The 19,175-nt window shown below is 36.5% G+C and overlaps 1 protein-coding gene across 1 annotated transcript; it reads right to left on the reverse strand.

Moving 5' to 3' along the window:
- Positions 1-2,646: 2,646 nt before the first annotated feature.
- On the reverse strand, positions 2,647-6,512 carry scrt1a (scratch family zinc finger 1a). Its single transcript, XM_088929102.1, has 2 exons — positions 5,815-6,512; positions 2,647-4,853 (listed from the first exon to the last, which is right to left on the reverse strand). The coding sequence occupies exons 1-2, from the start codon at positions 5,927-5,929 to the stop codon at positions 4,129-4,131; spliced, it is 840 nt and encodes a 279-aa protein (XP_088785228.1). The 5' UTR covers positions 5,930-6,512; the 3' UTR covers positions 2,647-4,128.
- Positions 6,513-19,175: the final 12,663 nt, after the last annotated feature.

Raw genomic sequence — 19,175 nt, forward strand, 5'->3', positions numbered from 1 at the left:
CCAAACTAACTTGCTCATTCAGTTTGAAAGCGTATATTTCTAAACTAATATAGTATGAGGTAGTACAATGGAGGAAAAAAGCAATTATTTAATCTCGGTGTAAAATATACTGAAACATTTAATTAGTTCTCATAATTCAACTATGCTCTGTTAAAAACAAATACCTGTTAAATAATATTTTAAAAGAAAGAAAGAACATTTTAACATTCTGCAAATGCCCTAGTATCTTGCAAAGTACCTGTTGTATTGAATCTGTTAGCCAGGGGACACTCTGCAGTGGTGCTGTATAGCCCTATATTTGATACAGTTCACTGGGGATTTATTTGAAATCTTGCTGGAGACACAATCCAGTTTGGGAATATGGTCTCTCAAGGTTAAAGTCATAGACCAGCAACCACTAAACCTCTGCAGCCTCTGAAGCTGCCAATTAAATTTTAAGGGTATTCCATTAAGTAATAAAGAGCTCTTCAGCCGTTCAATGCCTCTACAGTGAACTACAGTGTCTCTTGTACCAGATGCTTTGTGCTCTGCACCAGGACATTTTCTGCAGAGGAATATATACACTGAAATGTAGGTTAGGAAAAAAGAAGAAACAAAATCTGTTTGATTAGTGAATTAATGAACTAACAACAGAAACCTGCTTATTTTTCATATGCCTCATTAATTTAGACACTGACAAATGTTATTCATTTTGGGATTATTTTTTTAAAGGGTTGCTTCTGTTTGGGGGAATAATCAAATGGTTTTGCTATAAATGAAATATGGACCATGAGATAAGAATGTATAGTGTCTCAAAGAACTGTATTCAACATGTCTGTTATGTTGCAAGTATGCTGAGTAAAGCATCTTTTCTCACAATGTCTGAGAAATCATTTGACCCTGTCACCTGGATTGGTTTAGCATTTACTGTAGCACTTACAGTACTCATCATACAGTGCAGGTGAGGAGCACCTGATTTCAAGCTGCATTTTTAGATATAGAGAATTCTCAATATTAATTATTAAAATGTACAGGAGTGTATGTAGAACCACAAGAATTATACTGTCTACTCTATGTGCAATATGCGATTGAATTCACCATTCAAAAGTGAAAAGTTCAGGAAAGGTTGATAGTATTGCTTGTCTCAGACTTTACCTCAGAACATAATAACACTAGAATGTTAACAAATGGGAGGAGAAATACAGTATATTATTTTTTAAATGTGAGTATGCATAATGTAATTTCATTGCATTCAACGCATGAAAATGCACAATGCACAATGCTTACTATGTCTAATCAATGAGCTTCTGTAAAACTATGTCTGTGTGCTAAACTGCACATACAAATGCACTTGTAGCCTCTTCCCTATAAAAAACAGTTAACTTTACATCAACATAAAACTGCATCTGGAAATTGCTGTCAGTGTGCAATGCAGTTATACTAGCCCAGAGTTTGAATCTGAAAACCCAGTTTTTACATAAATTGCTCTTCAGTGGGAACTGAATATTAAATCACACCTTATCCTGGAGAGTTACAATCCAGTGGGCTTTATACTGTAGGTCACCCTTGAATCATTAATTTGTAAGGAGTGGGAATACGTGAGTTTGGATCAATTTAGTAAAGTCAGGAATAGCTGATTGTGGTTCTTGAAAGCTACAGGGCATTTTTCACTTCAGTTATTTTCTCAGCTTCATAATTGAACACATCACCTGCTTAAGTGTTCAAAATGAAAATGGTCTCAGTGTTACAAAACTGATTAGTCAAGGGTGACCTACAGTATAAAATCTGCTGGACTGTGGCTCTGGAGGATGCGAATTAACCCCCCTAAAATTAACAATAAACAAAATGTGTAAACTTATTAAACGTGTAAAAGAGCAAGTTTCCTGCACAAGGACATTATATTATAGCTAATTGATATGGAAAGTAGAGTTCACATACAGACATCGATTCAACATGCTTTTCTAAAAATCAATTATGCCTTGCTTCAGAACATTAGGAAGAGGCTTCATCTATTTATAATGTTTAAATCTATCTTAAACTAATGTCTGTGCACTTCATTACATATTTTTTGGTAAAAAAATAAGAAGAAGACGCAACATGCTTATTTGGACTTCTTATTTCTTGATACGGTACTAATGTTCATCGTCTCTGTAGGTTCTGATTTAATGCAGAGGAGTTCTCTTTGTTCTGTATGTAAATTCAATCAGTGGTGAATGGGTCACAAGGACAATTGTAGGATCAGAATGCGTGAAAAAGGTGACATGGTGCAAACACCAAGATCACTCTCCACTCTACGTGATCGGAATACATATCTGTCGAGCAGCTCCTAAACAATCCAGAAGTCGACACCTGAAATGTGCTGCTTCATCAACTCGGCCTTGTGTTACAGTGACTATTTCTTGAAGCGCAGGAATGATATAACATTCACACACGACTCCATGCACCTAACGTGATCAGCGACAAAATAAAATGCCACCAGGAAAACCATGGAAGCAGCTTGAAGTGGTTTCAATTGGGATTCAGATTTTCGTTTTTTTCTGTTTAAAAAGATAAGCGAGTTTGTTATTTGCTTCTCATCCGTCGGCACTCGCGTGTGCTCTGACTACCTCAGCTAACTTCGACGCATTCACCACCGCGAACACTGAAGGGAAATAAAACACAAGTTGCTTTTTTTTTTGTTTTGTTTATTCTTTATTATGAAGTGCGACAAAATGCCTGGTGTCATTGTGCTTACATCATTCAAATACTGGCTCAAAAATTCCCAGGGAAAAAAATATCCAGAAATAACATAATTCGATTCTTTACAGTTGTAAAAATCTTAAGTTCCAAAGGAGTATTTACAAGGCTTGCAATAAACAGTTTATTCCTTTTTCATAGTACAAAAACAGAGGTCTAGCTAATACAAGTTCCTTCTACCTGAATCTATAAGTTGTTTGTGCTACTTATCGTTTTTAAGTCGGAAATGTCTAAAATGAAGTGCTTTAAGGACAAATCTGAGGGACTTCCACGTGGCTAAAAACAAGGCATCTTTTACTCTCCAACAAGTTGAGTCAGAATACAGTGCAAATAGTCTTAAGTCAGGCTTGTAAGGACATGGCCTTTCACCACTGCTTGTCCCCACTAAGTGAAATGACAATGGGGTGCCAGTATTTTTGCCTCAGTGGGCGTTCCGCAGATTTGGAGAAATGTTCTGAACTGCTTGGAGCTGATCTTTCAGCACCTCAAGCCTATGTCCTAATACTACGTTAAATTAGAGGCAGGCAGTGCATAACCATATACGAAAGGAAGATTTTTTTTATTTATTTTTTTTATTTTTCAGTTAACCTTTTATCCTCTAACACTACATTGGCATTTTCCCTGATATTGGTTTTCGGTATGACTAATAAGAATACTGGATTAAACCATACCTGATTTTTTAAAAAAAACTGTTATACTGTTTCTTTATTTTTAAAAATACCATGCATTACGTCATTATTGCTCTATAGTTCATGATGAGTCTCCCAAGTAATATTGCCCTCGGATACTATCTAGGTTTTGGCAAAATCAAAAGCTTCGTAAATTGGCATAGATTTAATCTTTTTTTTTGCATGCAATTACTTCAAAAAGATAGCAACATAAAGATTAAAAAAATATTATTCAGAAAGTGGCAAATGCTTTGGCATATTAATGAACAGGGGCTGGCAAAATAATAAATTATAAAGTGCAAATTAAGACTTTAGAAGGTATAAGGTTAAAAAGAACCATTACAAACACAAAATAAATAAAAAATAATAATTAATTAAATAAATAAATAGTTTACCTCGGAGGTGATCACTTTTGTGGTCACTGGCAGCAGTAAATTTTTATCCAATCACAAGCAGGTTTGACCTTTTTGACAGCTATCGACATTTTTAATGTCTTCGGAGTTCCAGCAAACCATAGATTAGGCTTTATCGTTCTGTTTTTTTTCTGGAAAATGAAGGAGGAAAACGATAGTCTTTCTAAAGCACATGCGAAAAATCCATTTTTTTTTCTCTTCATTCCATCATTGAAGAACACTGAGAAAAGTGTGCTATTGTCAAGTTCCAAGAAGGAAATGGAGAACGAACGGAAAAAAAACAACAAAAGGAACTGGTTTTGAGTTTCTGGCGTGTTCTCTCGATACGGAAGTCATGCTTCAAGCGGACTCAAAGGCGAGAACGCGCCTTTAAAACACGCGGACTCGTAGTGCTTATTCAGGTAGGACTTCAGGGCAAAGGTCTTGTTGCATCTTTTGCATTTGAAGTGCTTGAAAGCGGAGTGAGTCTGCATATGGGCGCGGAGATTGGAACGATCCGCGAAGGCCTTTCCGCAGTGGGCACATCCGAAAGGCTTCTCGCCTGTGTGCGACCTCATGTGTCCCTGCAGAAGCCAAGGTCTGCTGAAGGCTTTGCCACAGATGTCACATTTGTGCTTGAGGTCATGGGTCAGCAAATGCATAGCCATGGCTGGCATGGATACATAGACCTTCCCACAGGTTGGGCATTTCTTGGCCATCTTGCTATCCAGGCTCCGGTGGGTTTGCTTGTGCCTGCTCAGGTTGGAAGACGTGGCGTAGGTTTTCCCACACTCGTTACAAGTGTGGCGCTGTATGGTCCTGGGACTGCTTATGACTTTCCGTCTCGACCTGCCGTCCGTGATGAAGAAGGCATCGACAGTGTAACCTTCACTCACAGCATTGTCTCCGTTGATGTAACCAGATGTGATCTCCGACTGGGGGCTGTCTGGCTGGTCTGAATCTGGCGCGCCGTAATCACCGTGTATACCATCATAGATGGGATCAGGAGAGGGTACTTTAATGGTACTGTCGCTTTCGCCATCATACACAGACGGGGTGATGTAGTCGCTAATGTAGCCTAACGTTGAAAAGAACAAGATCTTTATTCAATTATTTATATGCACATAGGGATTAGGGTGAGAACTCTCAGGTTAATAGACGCAACAAGCTATTTCTGGCACTTTTCCACTTAATTTCGCAGCTACAGCACTTCAGAGCCTCTCGTTATCTCAGCTATTCACAGTACAGTCTAAGAAAATGAATGTACCTGACTACCTGTGAAGCTTCTCTTTTCTGCATTTATCTCATTAATCAATCTCACTCAATTTTAATAAGCACGGTTACCCATTTTCAACACAAAATACATGATACATGAGATACAGTGGAGTCACAAAGTATTCAAGTCACAAATCTGTTCAAATGTTTCTTTGCCAGAAGTCATGTAGCAAATGGTAACGAATTAAAAAGATTCTACGAAGGTACCGTACCACCAAACTTAGTTATGCAATTGTATGCCAAACCTTTATTATGAGGAAGGCAAGTGATAATTGGAAATGTGAACAAACTCTGTTTAATACAGTTAATACTGTAATTGTTTTATTTTGCTGTTTAAGCTTTGGTATTCTTGGACAAATAATGTAAAAACAAAGGACAGGTCATATTGTCAAAGCAAAAAGTACAGTTAAACGATGCAGTTATAGGCTACAAAGAAATTTCTGTTCAACACTGTTTTCAACACTGTTTTCCACGTATTTTTGTATTTCAAATGGGTCGATTATACAGAAAGCTGCCACAAGAAATTTGCAGAGTCAACAGATATGTGGCTCGATTGAACACAACAAGACCGTGGGTCGGCGAAGCTTGATGCTGACAATACTTCTCATTTTAGAAAAACCTTAAAAAGAGCAACATCAACAAAGACGTGCGAAACATGCATAACGCACACGTGCAACTTTTGCATGCTGTGAAGAACAAAGGTTAAAAAATGCGGCTGTTGCACAAAATAAGTAGTACTGGAACAATGCACTCGGTCGATTTACCTTTTTCGTGAAGCCGCACGCTAAGATCTGTCCTGGATGTGCCATAAGAGCTTTCGAGATCAGAAGATGAAAAATCGTCGAGCTTGACCTTTTTAACCAGGAAGGACCTTGGCATGGTTTTAAATACTGCACAAAAAAAAATACTCGTTCTGTACCGAATGTCTCTCTTTTCGCAACGGTGAATGCAGACTAGTTCACAGCGGTTTTGGCCTTGCTGTGCAGAAATTCAAATACCAGCACAAGGGGAAACGCAGTCCTCGCTACAAGCCTATGTTCTGCAATACCTCTTCTCGCTGTGAAGAATGCAACTTCAGCACTGGATAGCTCCCTTTTGTGAGACGCGCGTGTAATTCAGCACCGGATAGCTTCCCGCATTACAGATCCCCTTGTTGCTGTTTCGTGCTGCCTCTGCGATACTACTGTTCATCTAAAAATATATGTTTTTTTTTTTTATTTCGCGTTGAAACTGGAAACCTTCCAGTTTTTTTTGGCACGTTTCACCTTCAATGTGTTGTACTGCGGAAGATCGCTGCTCCCTTGATTGCAAGAAACAAACAGAACAAAAAAATAATATAAAAAAAATCTCCCTAGAACGAAATAGCTGGACAGCTCCCAGTCTCTCTTGCAACCTCTCTGTTTCAAGGTCTTGAATTTCTGAAGTCTGTTGATCAGCTGTTGGGATTTATAGGGCCGCGATCAGGTGGTAGATGGAAATGGTAGTGCTTAATTTAATCCATCAAAAAATCTCCCGGGAACAACATGGGGCTAGAATGATTTATTGATGCTGTTCCTCATCTCCCCTTTCTCTTATTTTGCTAAATAAACCGCCATCTTCTACTAAAATAATTTAAAATATAATGATAATAAAAATTCTAATAATAATGGACATTTATGAAAGAGGGAAAAGAAGCTTTAATAACAGTGAGTTTTAACTCAAACATTGTGCATGACACTGGTTGCGAAGTTATTTGTTCTTTACTTTCATGTACATGTAGGCTCATAACTCCTGATTATAAAATCTGAAACAACCAAAGGTTCCTATTCAATCAGAGAATCGGTAATGTTCCGGTTAACACTTTTTGGGAAAAAAAAACGAGTTGATCTCGGTAATCCCACACCTGTAATTGTAAATGAAGCCTCTTTTGGATATTTGTAAATATATTTTTATCAGCAATCTATCTGCGTCCAGCCCCAGAATATTTGTTTTGAAAACAGTGCTATTGACATTTGCCTAAAGGAAACCAAAGAGAAGCAGAGCTTTTATTATAAAAACGAGATGCGGCTGTATTCAACTTTTATATAACTATCCCTCCCTCTCCATTGTTTCAATGCAGAAAAATACCACCAACCACTAAACCAAGGATTGGATGTGGCCTAAAGTTTGCAGGTCACCCATCTACATCACACCCTGTAAACCAATGGTGTTCAAGTTATGCAAATGAGCGGAGCTGGGTACCAGAAGGTCTTTTTCCTCAATGATTCCTTTAGGAGCCATATGTCCGTAATTAACAGAGATCTAGGAGCAATAGTCTTTTTTGTTGTTTAAAGTCATGTATTTTTGTTCGTTTCTGCAACGCACGTCTCAGCAGGTTTGTGTTGATCTTGATAGGACGGCATGCAGTGTCATATTTCAGTCTTCTTAATGAACCCCTACTGTTGTGTAAAACCAAATGTTTTAGAGTTCGTTTGCTATAGTTAGCCCGTCGACATTAATTTTCTCTCACTTCTAGGGGCTTTTTCAGCATTTGATGCAATGGATTTTTGACAGTTTTTTTTTTGTGGTTCGTCTTAAGTGGATGAGCTAAATTTAAAGGTACAGTATCCAGACTCTGTTGGAAAAAGTTATTTTCAAAAGTTAGACTTTCAGTTTGAATAATCTTTTTTTTTCGGTTCAAGTGAAATATTCAGTTTATAATGTATTAATCAAAGATCTATCTTAACTTCATAACAAACTGAATTTTGCATATATATATTAGTGGTATTATTCTTGGTCTATGCCCCCGTGGAATTGTGATTATACGTTTTAAAGTTACAGAAAAAAACTGTTTTGTCTTGGTAAAGTGCAATGGAATATATTTATCCATGATGAAGTTAAATGAAAGAGCATATTTTTTGAAAGACCTGTAGGTAGGTATTTCTAGGTTAAATAGCAAACCTAAAACAATTTCCTATAAGCTTTCAATCAAATCTTTTAATCAATAGAAACACTGTGCCTTTGTGCAGTTAACAAAACTCAGTTGTGCCCTCCATCTCTAACTGAGGTGACCTGATGTGTTTATTAAAAAGACAGGAACAGCTCATTCATCGAGTGCGAAATGTTCCCCCAGAACTGCTGAGTTCAGCTGAAAAAGGGAAAAAATAGAAGCTGACTTCATTTGCATAACAATAGTCCAAGATATGCAGCAATACTGAACCATCTTGTCAGTTTCGAATCAAAAGGATTCATTTAACATTTAATTCTCACAGTTGGTTTAGTAACATTCAAAATCATGTCTTACCAGTAGACAAAAAAAGCAAAACATTTTCCAATATATTGTATATGCTGGAAATAAAAAAGAAAACAACTTTCAGAAGGTGTGCCATTTTATAAAAATGAAATAAACAGTACTTCTAAAAACTAGCCACCAGGAAGAATTGCTATTGAAAAGTCGTCGTATACTCTAGGTTCTGCAAGGAGTTACCAGGAATGTCCATTAATGTTCTGCTCTAAATATTGTACAGTAGATGCACTACAGCCAATGTTATTAGGTCCTCCTATTGTTTCTAGATGAGGTCTACCTCTAATTTGCTTGAAAGAATATCTTGATCATCATTCTGTATTGTTAGGATTATAATATAATGCCTAATTGTTTTTCAGTTCTTCTTAAATTTATCATTGCCGTTTGCTTTATTGATTGCTGTGATAAAATGCATTTCTAACCTTAATTATTTTTTTCATGTTTCCAAAAGAAGTCAAACTTTTATTTATGTGCTGTTGATTTCTTTGTCTATGACATGTTGCTGAACCCCCAAAAAGATGAAAAAATATGCCAATGCAATAGGACACAATTAATAAAATTGCTGTTTAAGTTGATCTAGCCATTGTTTAGTAAGTTATTGCTATCACATGGGAAGAACGCATTGTCTTGCATTAACTGTACTATTGATATACTGTCTCCTATGGAAAAGATCATCAGTTTTTAAAGTAGGAGAGATATACTGTATAGAGAGCTCTGTGATTACTGTCATGCTAATTTTCTTATTAAAGTTTCTAATTAGAAATACATTTAATGATATAGACAAAGAGACTTTAAAAATCCATTATGTGGATCCATTACATATAATTGGCCTTATACAGTACTCACCTAGATTAAAAAGGAGCTAATCCTCTTATCGGTATACTGACCAACTAAAGTAGATAAAGTACTTAAACACCTACTTGCAGAAAATGTGCTTATCGCAGTCAAGGACCTTGAAAACATGTAATTACAACCTATTGCTTTACTGTGCATTTAAAAACAGATAAAACCTTTAACACTGTATATCTACTCCACAAACTGTTTACTTATAGCATTTCCAAAAAAAATAAGAATAATGAGTTAAAGCTTTCTTGATGTTACTTGTGTTTCACATTTAACCTGACTGTACCATTCCTGTTGAGTTCAAACAAATAAACCATGCTTTGATTCAATAAAAAATGTTCTTCAAAAGATAGAGGAGACATTGTTTGATATATTATCCCCTTTAAATTTACTTTACAGGTTTTGTTGGATCTTACCCAGCTGTTCCTTGAAAGCGGCCAACAATAACATGTTTGGGTAGTTTGTTTTATACTCCCACAATGCTTAGGGTAAAGAAATGTCTTTTTTTTTTTTAGGCTTGAAATGTACATAAACATTTAGAATAGAAATAGAATAGAAATCAGAGCTGTTTAAGATAGCTGCTTAAGTGGTTTGGATATACAGTGGAAGTTTACTGAATTTGATTTGAAGCAGATTTTAGATTGAAAGGTGTTACAAAAAACAACCCAGACAAGGAGTTTCCTGGGCTACAAGGCCTAGGTTGTTTGTTCTATAGTGCTGGCAAGGTGTGCACAATTTGTACACTCGCTTACTGTCAAAATATAAACATGAGTCAACATACAGTAGATCTCAGCACATCTTGTAGAAGTACAACAGGACTTATGTTAAGAAGGTGCTTACCTGTCACTGTGATGTTGAAGGCTCCTTTAACAGGACCCTACCGTACCAACATTCCTTCATGAGAAAGAAGGAACATTCATGAGAAAAAACCCTGAGCACAAAACAGAGTAAGCAGGGGCAGAGAACTGCATGCTAGCTGGTCGTAGGTGCTTACTGGTGAAGATGGTCATACAGAAGGCTGATATTTATAACAAGAGTGCATAGTGTTGGAAAAAGCTTAAAAGTTCCGCTATTTCTAGTATGCTATCTGAGAGAACAACTGATTATTGGTTCAAGAGTTTAGACAACTCCAGATTAAGACAGAATAATTACACTGATGTATTGTCTTAACCCTGGCTGAGGGAGCGACTAGCACAATATAGGGGTGACACTATGAGATCCTCATTATTTTTCATATGGGATGACTCAGAGAGCTTCTGCCAAGTGGGATGATGGGTTGGAGGGAGGTTTTTGAAGTGATAGTGCTCCACCACAGACAGCCAAACTATAATCCTGATTCTTATATTTAGGTGAGGAGAAGTAGGAGAGGTTAGGAGTTAGCCTCCTTCTGAACTTTCATTTACAGTATAACTCCATTTTTGAAATGGTACCAGTTGCAAACCGAGTAAAAATCTGTTGGTTCACTATGACCTCAGAATGTAACCCGAATTTGTTTTTAATTGGCTTTCGTTTTGTAATGACCTGGGATTGTTCTGGAAACCCATAACATGATGCCAAACGAATGCAAAGAGTGCTTTGACAAAATAGGATCATCGGAGTTCTCAACAAACCAGAAAGGTCTTTCTGCACAAAGATCAACAAAGTGATTTGTTTCTCTTAAACCATTTGATATTATTTAAAACTTGATGTCACAAATGGCTGGCACAAGTAAAATGACTGTATTAGGAAATATTTATTATAAGGAAAGATACATGTACTTCATCAGCAGACCTAAAAACTTTAAACCATAAAGATCGCAAATGGGACAAGGCCATGTGAGTAACATCAACCTAAATTTGGGCATATCCTGAAATATGATGTAGACATTTATTCTGCAGAGGAAGGATTTGAGACAAAAGTTCACCACAGTTCTTGTGTTCCTTTAGTTCCTGCCTGTGTCCTCTGGTTCATGCTTTTAATGTACAGTACGAGGAATTGTTGGATTGTCAGCAAATGTCCATTGGGTTGAGTTTGTCAATGTCTTTGAGAATTCATGAACGAGATCCCCTTTTGCTCTTTTATGTTCAAGGTCAAAAAGATTTAGTTTAGCCCATCAGAGTATGACACTCCTTTAAACCTAATAATATACAGTACAGTACCTGGCTCCTCTTTTCTGGTCTGATTCCAGGGCAGCAAAATTTCTTTTTCTAATATGGTGGCTGAAATTGTACATTGTATTCTTAAATGAGTTCTTACTAGTCTATTGCACAAGTTTAACATTACCTTCCCCTGATTTACATTTTAAGTTAAATATAATAAGGTTTTTTTTGCCTTTTTATTACTACCCTGCCTGGTCTAAAGAGATGTACTGTACATCATAAGTCAAGATAAACACTTGTAAATCCTCAAGTGCACTTGTAAACATTAATTGTGACCTTTTTATCCAATCTTTGATTTTGTCCAAATCTTTTTGAATTTTCTTTTCCTGTGCATCCTCTACATTGATTTCTAACCTACAGTACCAATTTTGCTGTTAATTGTTAACTACAGTATCGTAGAATTCAGATCATTGATAGAATTTAGGAATAGCTATGGTCCTAATAAGGATCTCTGTTGTACTCCTCTGTTAACCTCTTCCAAATCGGAGCATTCATTTCTTATCTGCACTTTACTGTACAGTATGTTTGACAATTTCAGAGTTACTATTTTAAAAGAAGCTTTATTAAAAGTCTTCTGCAAGTCTATATACAATATGCAGTCTCATATATTTGTGTTTGTAATGTCTGTGTTCATTACTGCTGACAGTTGTTCAAAAACCTCTAACCGCAGAAAGTTGTGTAGTAAAGTAAGAGACCTACTTGTTGAAATTCCCCTAGAATCCCACTGCCACTCAGATGACCCTTTAGTTTAGCATTATTTGTCATTTGCACAAGCTTGCATAATATAGAAGTAATTACAGCAGTTAGATGTGTGATACATTTAGCAATTTGTATCTCTCTTGGCTTGAGCTACTGTTGAATGGATCTTTTTAATGGTCCATGTACGTACAGTATAACATCTCTTGTTTGCAATTAGTAGAGACCCATCAGCCCTGCAGACTCATTTATCATAAGTCCTTCTGTGTAGATACAACACCTTTGTCTGATTTGTGCTGATACTATCTAAAATAGAACTGTGACATGCTGTTGATTTCTTCCTTCCAAACACCTGTGAGAAAAATCTCTTTAAAACATCCACTATTTTCATTTCTTCACCTAAAAGTTTTTCCATTATGAAGCCTGACACTTTGCTTCATCCTTAAATGTCCTCTTTTGTTTGTGATACTGAATAAATCTTTTAGTTTTTTTTTCTCCATTGCAATGTTCTTTTTTCTCTTTCTCTTTGCCTTTCTAATGTCTTATTTTACCAGGGCTTTCAATTCATTGCATAAATACTTCTTTTTTTTTGACTGGATGCTGTTTTTTTTAATCATTTTATGAAGTGCTTTTTTCTCCTTGTTTTGTTCTTATTTGATTTATTAAACCATTTGGGCCGCTGTTTTCTAGGCTTCGATTTACTTACTCCTGGGAAGAATCTGTTCTGTGCTTCAAGCAAAATATCTTTTAACTGTTACCATGCATTAGACTCTGATTCTTCCATATCTGTTCTACCTTCTGCTTCCTTTTAATATACTAACACTGTAGAACTTCACAGGGTGTTAATGTGGAGCAATGTTGGGCAGATGAATGGTGAGTGTAGGGCTTGGATATTGTTCCTAAAACTGCTGTTGCAACAAGAGAAATGTTGCTGAGTCTTTTTTTTTATATCAAGCATCTTTGAACATACAAACAGACAGATATGCTGGAGTAGTAATCCATGAACCCATGTTTTTCTGTTGACTACAACTGAAATATAAATCAGACCACATTAGTAAACCTTATGATTTAACCGCCTAGAGATTCCAAACTCAAGGGCATTCAGGCAGGAGTAGAAGGCTCAAAACCAGGACATTATCATTCTTGATGTTTGAATATTGCTGCACATGACATTTACTTCCTATGCATGCAACTATCCTTTAATTGACTGGAGATGAACCAAAGCCCTCATACAGTATAATGACTTAGCAAACCCCAGTGTAATAACTACAGAAGATTTAGAAAGAGTAGCACGCTGTGTCAATAGAGTCTGTGCAGATCTTGCCTTGAGGTTTCTTTAAAATGTAGTCTGGGACCATCTGTTTCTCTCAGTTGTCATCAAATCTATTAAGATCCCACACAGTTTATGGGGGTTTTGTATCAAATCTCTGTTTGTTCATATTGGGCCAGCTCTGCTGGCAACAACTTTAACTCACATGAGCAGTTTTAACAGAACTTGTTTATTTCAGAGCACTTATGTTCCTGTAAACCTACAGTAGGAAGAACAACTAATCAGAAAATCTTACATATTGCTTTCGGTTTCATTATTCATTTGGTGCACTTTAATGCCTCTCACTATATATACAGTAGCTCCTTAATTTTCTATATTAAGAAAAAAAATGCAGTTTTTCTGCTATTTAAGCAGACAGTTTGCATACCTTCTCTAAACATTTCTTTGTAGATTTAATGACATCAACAATACATTAATAATGGCATCATCAATTACATCACCAGATTAATAATTTATAACCAATTACATCAAATAATAAAGTTCCAAAACATTAAATTGAAAAATAAAGATGAAAAACAATAACATTTATAGCCAAATCACTGTATATTTGCAGGAGTATTGCCCCTCATAATGTGTCTTACAAACCTGTAAAAAAAAGTATACTGTAGGTGTTCTTTTTCTTTCCGGAAAATTTAAGTCACACAGTATCTAACATGCTCCTACATTATCTCCCTGTGGTCAAATGTCTGACTATCACAAGAGTATTAGTTTCTCCAGCATAATTATATGTAAGGTCATTAATTTGGAAAAGAAAAGGTTAAACATGGAATAATAGATGTTCTGTTATTTAATGGAATTTTGGTTAATATGATAAGGTAAAATAGCACTTTTATTGTCTTATCTCTCAGAAATTTGCTTTGCATCCAAGCAGTGGTTTTACACACACCCAGAAACTTTAGAAAAAAAAACATGCAGCACAAACAGTACAAATAAACATTACATTAAAACTGAATAAAACATTATGTAAAAGACATCGACCCAGACATATTTATTATGCATCGCTCCTATATGAATCCATACAGCAACTGAATCCTTTTTGTTTACTCCTTCCCCTAAGCCCCTATAACTGCACTTTAAACTTTCATTTTTGCACTTCACTGGTTGCACTTGTCTGCTGTATAAGCCAATGCTCATTTATTGATTGAGGAGTTTGATTGAGTGTGGGATAAGGGAATTCCTCCTTTTGTTATGTCTGCATTGAGAGACTCTAGCACGTCTATTAGACGGCAGCAGTTTAAACAGAGCATGCAAGGGAACAGAGGAGATACTAACAATATAAATGCATGTCAGATTTATGTTGTCTTCCTCCCCGTTTGTTCAGAGCCCAGATAACCTGTATACTGTATGTTATACCATGAGTGAGATCATTCTTCAGTATTTTATCCTATGGAAAATACTTTCTATAGAGAATGCAGAAAGAGCAATACTGAGTTGCTCAGTGATCCCGTATCATCCATATTGTTCTTCAAACTGTAGTGGTTATCAAAGATAAGCCGTCAGCATCCCTATTTTAATCACTAAAAGAACAATTTAACAGTACCGAGGCAACGCTAGATTTCAGTACTTCAGGAAGCCAAATTGCATGGGCTGGCTTTGGCAGGCTTCCAGGAAACTGTGAACCTGGCCACTGTCCATTACAGTCCAGCCCACTCCTTTTCTTCACACGAGCCGCTGGCAAGAATCTCTTTGTTACATTATTGCAGTGGGCATACTACTAAACTCCCCGCTCAGAGTTGTAATCGTTTTTAAATTGGCTGGCGATTTTACTGCTCAACAAAGCGTTTATGTGGGAGCGTCTGGTTTTGTGAGAGAAAGGAGGACTCTGGGGGCCAAGTGTGAGGAAATGGCAGGCCATGAGTCCTTTCACCTGGGTCCCTTTGACACCGTCTACCTTGAAACCGAAAGGTGTCAATTCCTGTGTTGTCTGTGGCATGTCATCTCATATCTCTGAAAAATGGTTTCCGAGAATCAGTTTCATTTACTGTTGCTTCCAGTAGTACAGTAGCTGTATAAGATTTGTTTGTTAGGTTTTGCTAATGTAGTTTCAACTGTCTGAAGAGACCAGCACTTCTTCTGGATTTATTACTTAATATACAGTAAGTCGTCCACATGAAACAGGCCCTGAAAGTTTTAACAATAAAAATCAGTACCATTTTGAAGGAAAGCACTGTTGTTATTTGCTTGATATACTATTGATAATGCCCACATACAGTCGATTCACAAACTAACGCAGGGGTTGGGGATTTCAAGTAGCGTATAAAGCAAAATTTGCATATTGTCAAATTTTGCCCTATTAGCTATTATAAAAAAGCCCTACTAACCTCTTACAGTAATTCAAGATATTACATATAAGTATCAAATCTGTAAATAAAAATAAGTAGGACGACTATATAGGCTCACTAACTAGATTTAGAATGTGTGCTTGACAAATTTTGTCAGAGAAGAGATTCAGGTTTGTAGCCGAACACTGTACAAAGCAACATACATTTCTATTGTATTCACTTTTTTACATAGGACATATTTGGTTTTATAATGCCACAGGAGGTCATCCTATCTACATATGGTATTCCTTTAAGACCTAATTCTTTGAGTTACTCTTTATTGTACGTATTCTGTGACTGCTACCCTTTTTTTATCTCAGCATTGTTTCCTGTAATCATTCCTGTATTGATTTTAATTTTATACCTTTATCTATATGCTCTATGTTGCTGCCTTTTTTTCTTTAGATTTAACAGTAGTTAGTCTTAAGTTACATTCCTTCCTGCATTCTTTTGTTTGTAACCACTCCTGAAATGACTGGCACTTACGTCTCCTGCCATGGTTTGTGATGTAAAGACTTAAAGACTTTAATGCACTTGCATCAATCTTTAAGTCTGTCATAAGAAAGCTCTATTCAGTAAGAAATTGTGGTGAGACTCCAGAAGTTGAAAGATAATGTATTGTGCTGGAGCATCGCAGTGGTAGGCCAATATCTGTTCCCAAAAGGCACCAGATGATTCTGAAGTCTGAGTGCAGATTCTGCAGTTCTCAGAAATTCCAGGCGCTTGAAACAATGTCTGTGTCTATTGGTTTGTTTATTACATTATTAAAAGAAGATTTAGGAACCTCTTGATAAACAAGGAGTTCCTTTATGGAGAGCCTTAAGATTGTAAAACTTGTTTATGATTTCAGTGTCCTAGATTTGTTAATGTAAGGGAGATATTTATGAAAACTTGACATAATAGGACATAATGGGAAAGAACTATAGAAGTACTCCTCATTAAAAGTGTATATCATGGTTGATTCGTATAAGCATCCTCATTTGTATAACATAGCAAATGTTCATTGTAACTTTAAAACAAGGAGTTTTTTTATAGAACTCGGTCCAGCTGGTATTATTATTATTAATACTACTATTACTACTACTACAGAATAGTTAGAGAAAGAAGACATCGTTTCACCAATCGAAATGAGAGGGATTTATGGGTCAGCCAGAGTGTGAAAAGTCAGAATGGAATTTAGCATGAAGGCCATCTACTCAGCAGTAAGATCTTTAGTGATTAAGTTCTTTACCGGGATCACCAGCACAACTTACAGCTGGTCCTTCAAGGTCTCCCAGCCCCATTTCTGGTATTAGTGTTTTATGTCTTTTGTGATTTGACAACATTAGGCTAGGAGGCGGTTTCTCTCTATAGCCTCATCAGACAGATGCTCCCTCCCACCACTGAATACTGTAATATTTGATTGTCCTTTTTTTTAAGGATTTCTTTAAATTTTGATATCCTTTAAATGTTATGTGCTTTGTAATCACTCGGTTCACTTGGGACAAAACCATGTTGTCCATTTCTATTGAGAGTGTAGAACAAAAAGCAGACAAATTTTAAAAACCACATGAGCATTACATTTGTATAATGTGGCTCAGTTAATAAAACTCATGGCTGTCGAGAGAACGGTTTTCTGTCTATGTCAGTAGCACTAGGTAAAAATGTATTAGGTGGCACAGACAGTTTGTTAGCTGTGCCCAGTCAATGAAAGAACAAATACACACTTCTGATTGTTTGGGCAGTCGATGTGGTTATTAGACAAGATGTGTAAATACACTGCATTGTCTTCCCTTGCGTCTTATGAATTTGAGTTCATTGGTTCGCATTTAGAATGCCGACTTTTTGGACAAATGTCTTTCTTGGTAAGGAAGAATAGAAAAATAGAGACAGAACGTTAGGGGCATTTTTTTTTAACCTCTGATGTGGCAAGACTGATCGTTCTTCATGTGGGTCCTCACAGTCGCCCCTGAGACTTGGCCTGCTTGAGACACACAGTTTGTGGAACCTCCTACTGCTGCACAGTAACACTTGGCCTATTGGCCTTAAATGGCTGAGTGGTTCTGAGCTCCCTGACACAAGAGGACAAGAAAAACCCATGTGTCCTCCAGCATGTGTGTGCGCTCCCTAGGTTTCTAGGTTTCTCTTGTGAAAATCACCTATCAGTCTGATCTGTGAGAGTCTGGGGACTGCGACTACATTAATCTTATTTGTCATAACTGTTCCCAAGGGAGGCTTGGCCAGCTCTGGCCCTCAATTGGAGGATTTACTGAACCCCTTTATCTCATCCCTGCAGTCTGTGAACCTAATTAGATGTGAAAGTTAAAGAGGCTGAAATGGGGACAAAAGCGACATTATGCAAATTCTGTTTGATTTTTGTCCATTCTCTTTTTTTCTTTTCATTCTACACTGGTCTTAAAAAAAAACTCAGAGGAAAAGCCGTGAGCGGGCCCCCCTACACACTTTTTGTGATGAATCAGCTGCTGCAATTGGGATAATTGGACACTTTATGTAAAATCCTTTTATAATTGAGTATTTCTTTTTTGGTGTTGTTGCTTCTTTTTCTTCAAGAGAAAAAGCAGCCCCAACCATTCCAATCTCAGTGAAGTCAAAGGTAGACTAGCCACAGGTTAGACATTTCGATCAGTATATTATACACAATCCATAATTTACAGAGAGAATTTATGAAAAATCATAACTATTGGATCAGCTCCAAAGCTTTCTTGCATGATAAATTATACATCAAAGACATGCTTATATAATAAAGACATAATGAAATATCATAACATTATTTGTAGAGATAAAAAATGCTTTTCAGATTGTAAAATTCTGTCTTTAGTTATCATTGCAGTGAAATGCTAAAATGTAATAACAACCAGAGTTAGGAAAACAACAACAAAGAATAAAAACTATTTACCCTACTTTTAAAGTGTTTGAACTGTTTTATTAGACAAAACCTTTTACATACAGTTGATTATAAATGTTTAACATATGACTTGATTTGATGTTTAACGCATAATTTTTCAAATGCAGCAGGTTTTTCATGTCGCGACCAGATAGATTGCTATCTGGCTTATAAATTATTTCATCTTTCTGTTTCATCAGGCTAACTTCTATAATGAATGGGTTTCATTGTAGTGCATTTGAGAATAGAAACCTGCTAAACATTTAATAGTTGCCAGAGCTGCCCTGTGTATTAATGCTGATATATAAATTATGAAACTACATGCAGGATGGTTCAGAAACAATAGTCAGTAAAGTGGTTATTAGAGGCAGGAGCTCCCTATTAAGGAGGAAGCTTTTAATCTTTGAAATCTTCTGACCTTTAATTATAATAATGCAACAATCCTCTCTTGAACACAAGAGCAAAAGAAAGACGGAAGAAAAGCCATTGTCATTAGCGGAAAGAGGTGTAAAACCATCTAGGGTGGGATGTGTAATGAAGAATACATAAAGAGATTAAAATAAAAAAGGCTGCTGGTAAATTGAGAGTACACATGTGGAGCAGGGAACTCTAACCTGTTTTACATAGCCCAGGCTGCCTAGGGAATTTGGC

Source organism: Atractosteus spatula, chromosome 12 (assembly GCF_055471065.1).
Source record: "Atractosteus spatula isolate fAtrSpa1 chromosome 12, fAtrSpa1.hap1, whole genome shotgun sequence".
In the NCBI taxonomy this organism is placed as follows: domain Eukaryota; kingdom Metazoa; phylum Chordata; class Actinopteri; order Semionotiformes; family Lepisosteidae; genus Atractosteus; species Atractosteus spatula.

Bases quoted from the DNA above. Each gene is read 5' to 3' on its own strand.
- scrt1a (XM_088929102.1), bottom strand. From the start codon at position 5,929: ATGCCAAGGTCCTTCCTGGTTAAAAAGGTCAAGCTCGACGATTTTTCA. The intron at 4,854-5,814 runs GTAAATCGACCG...TTTCAACGTTAG, and splicing joins CGTGCGGCTTCACGAAAAAG to GCTACATTAGCGACTACATC.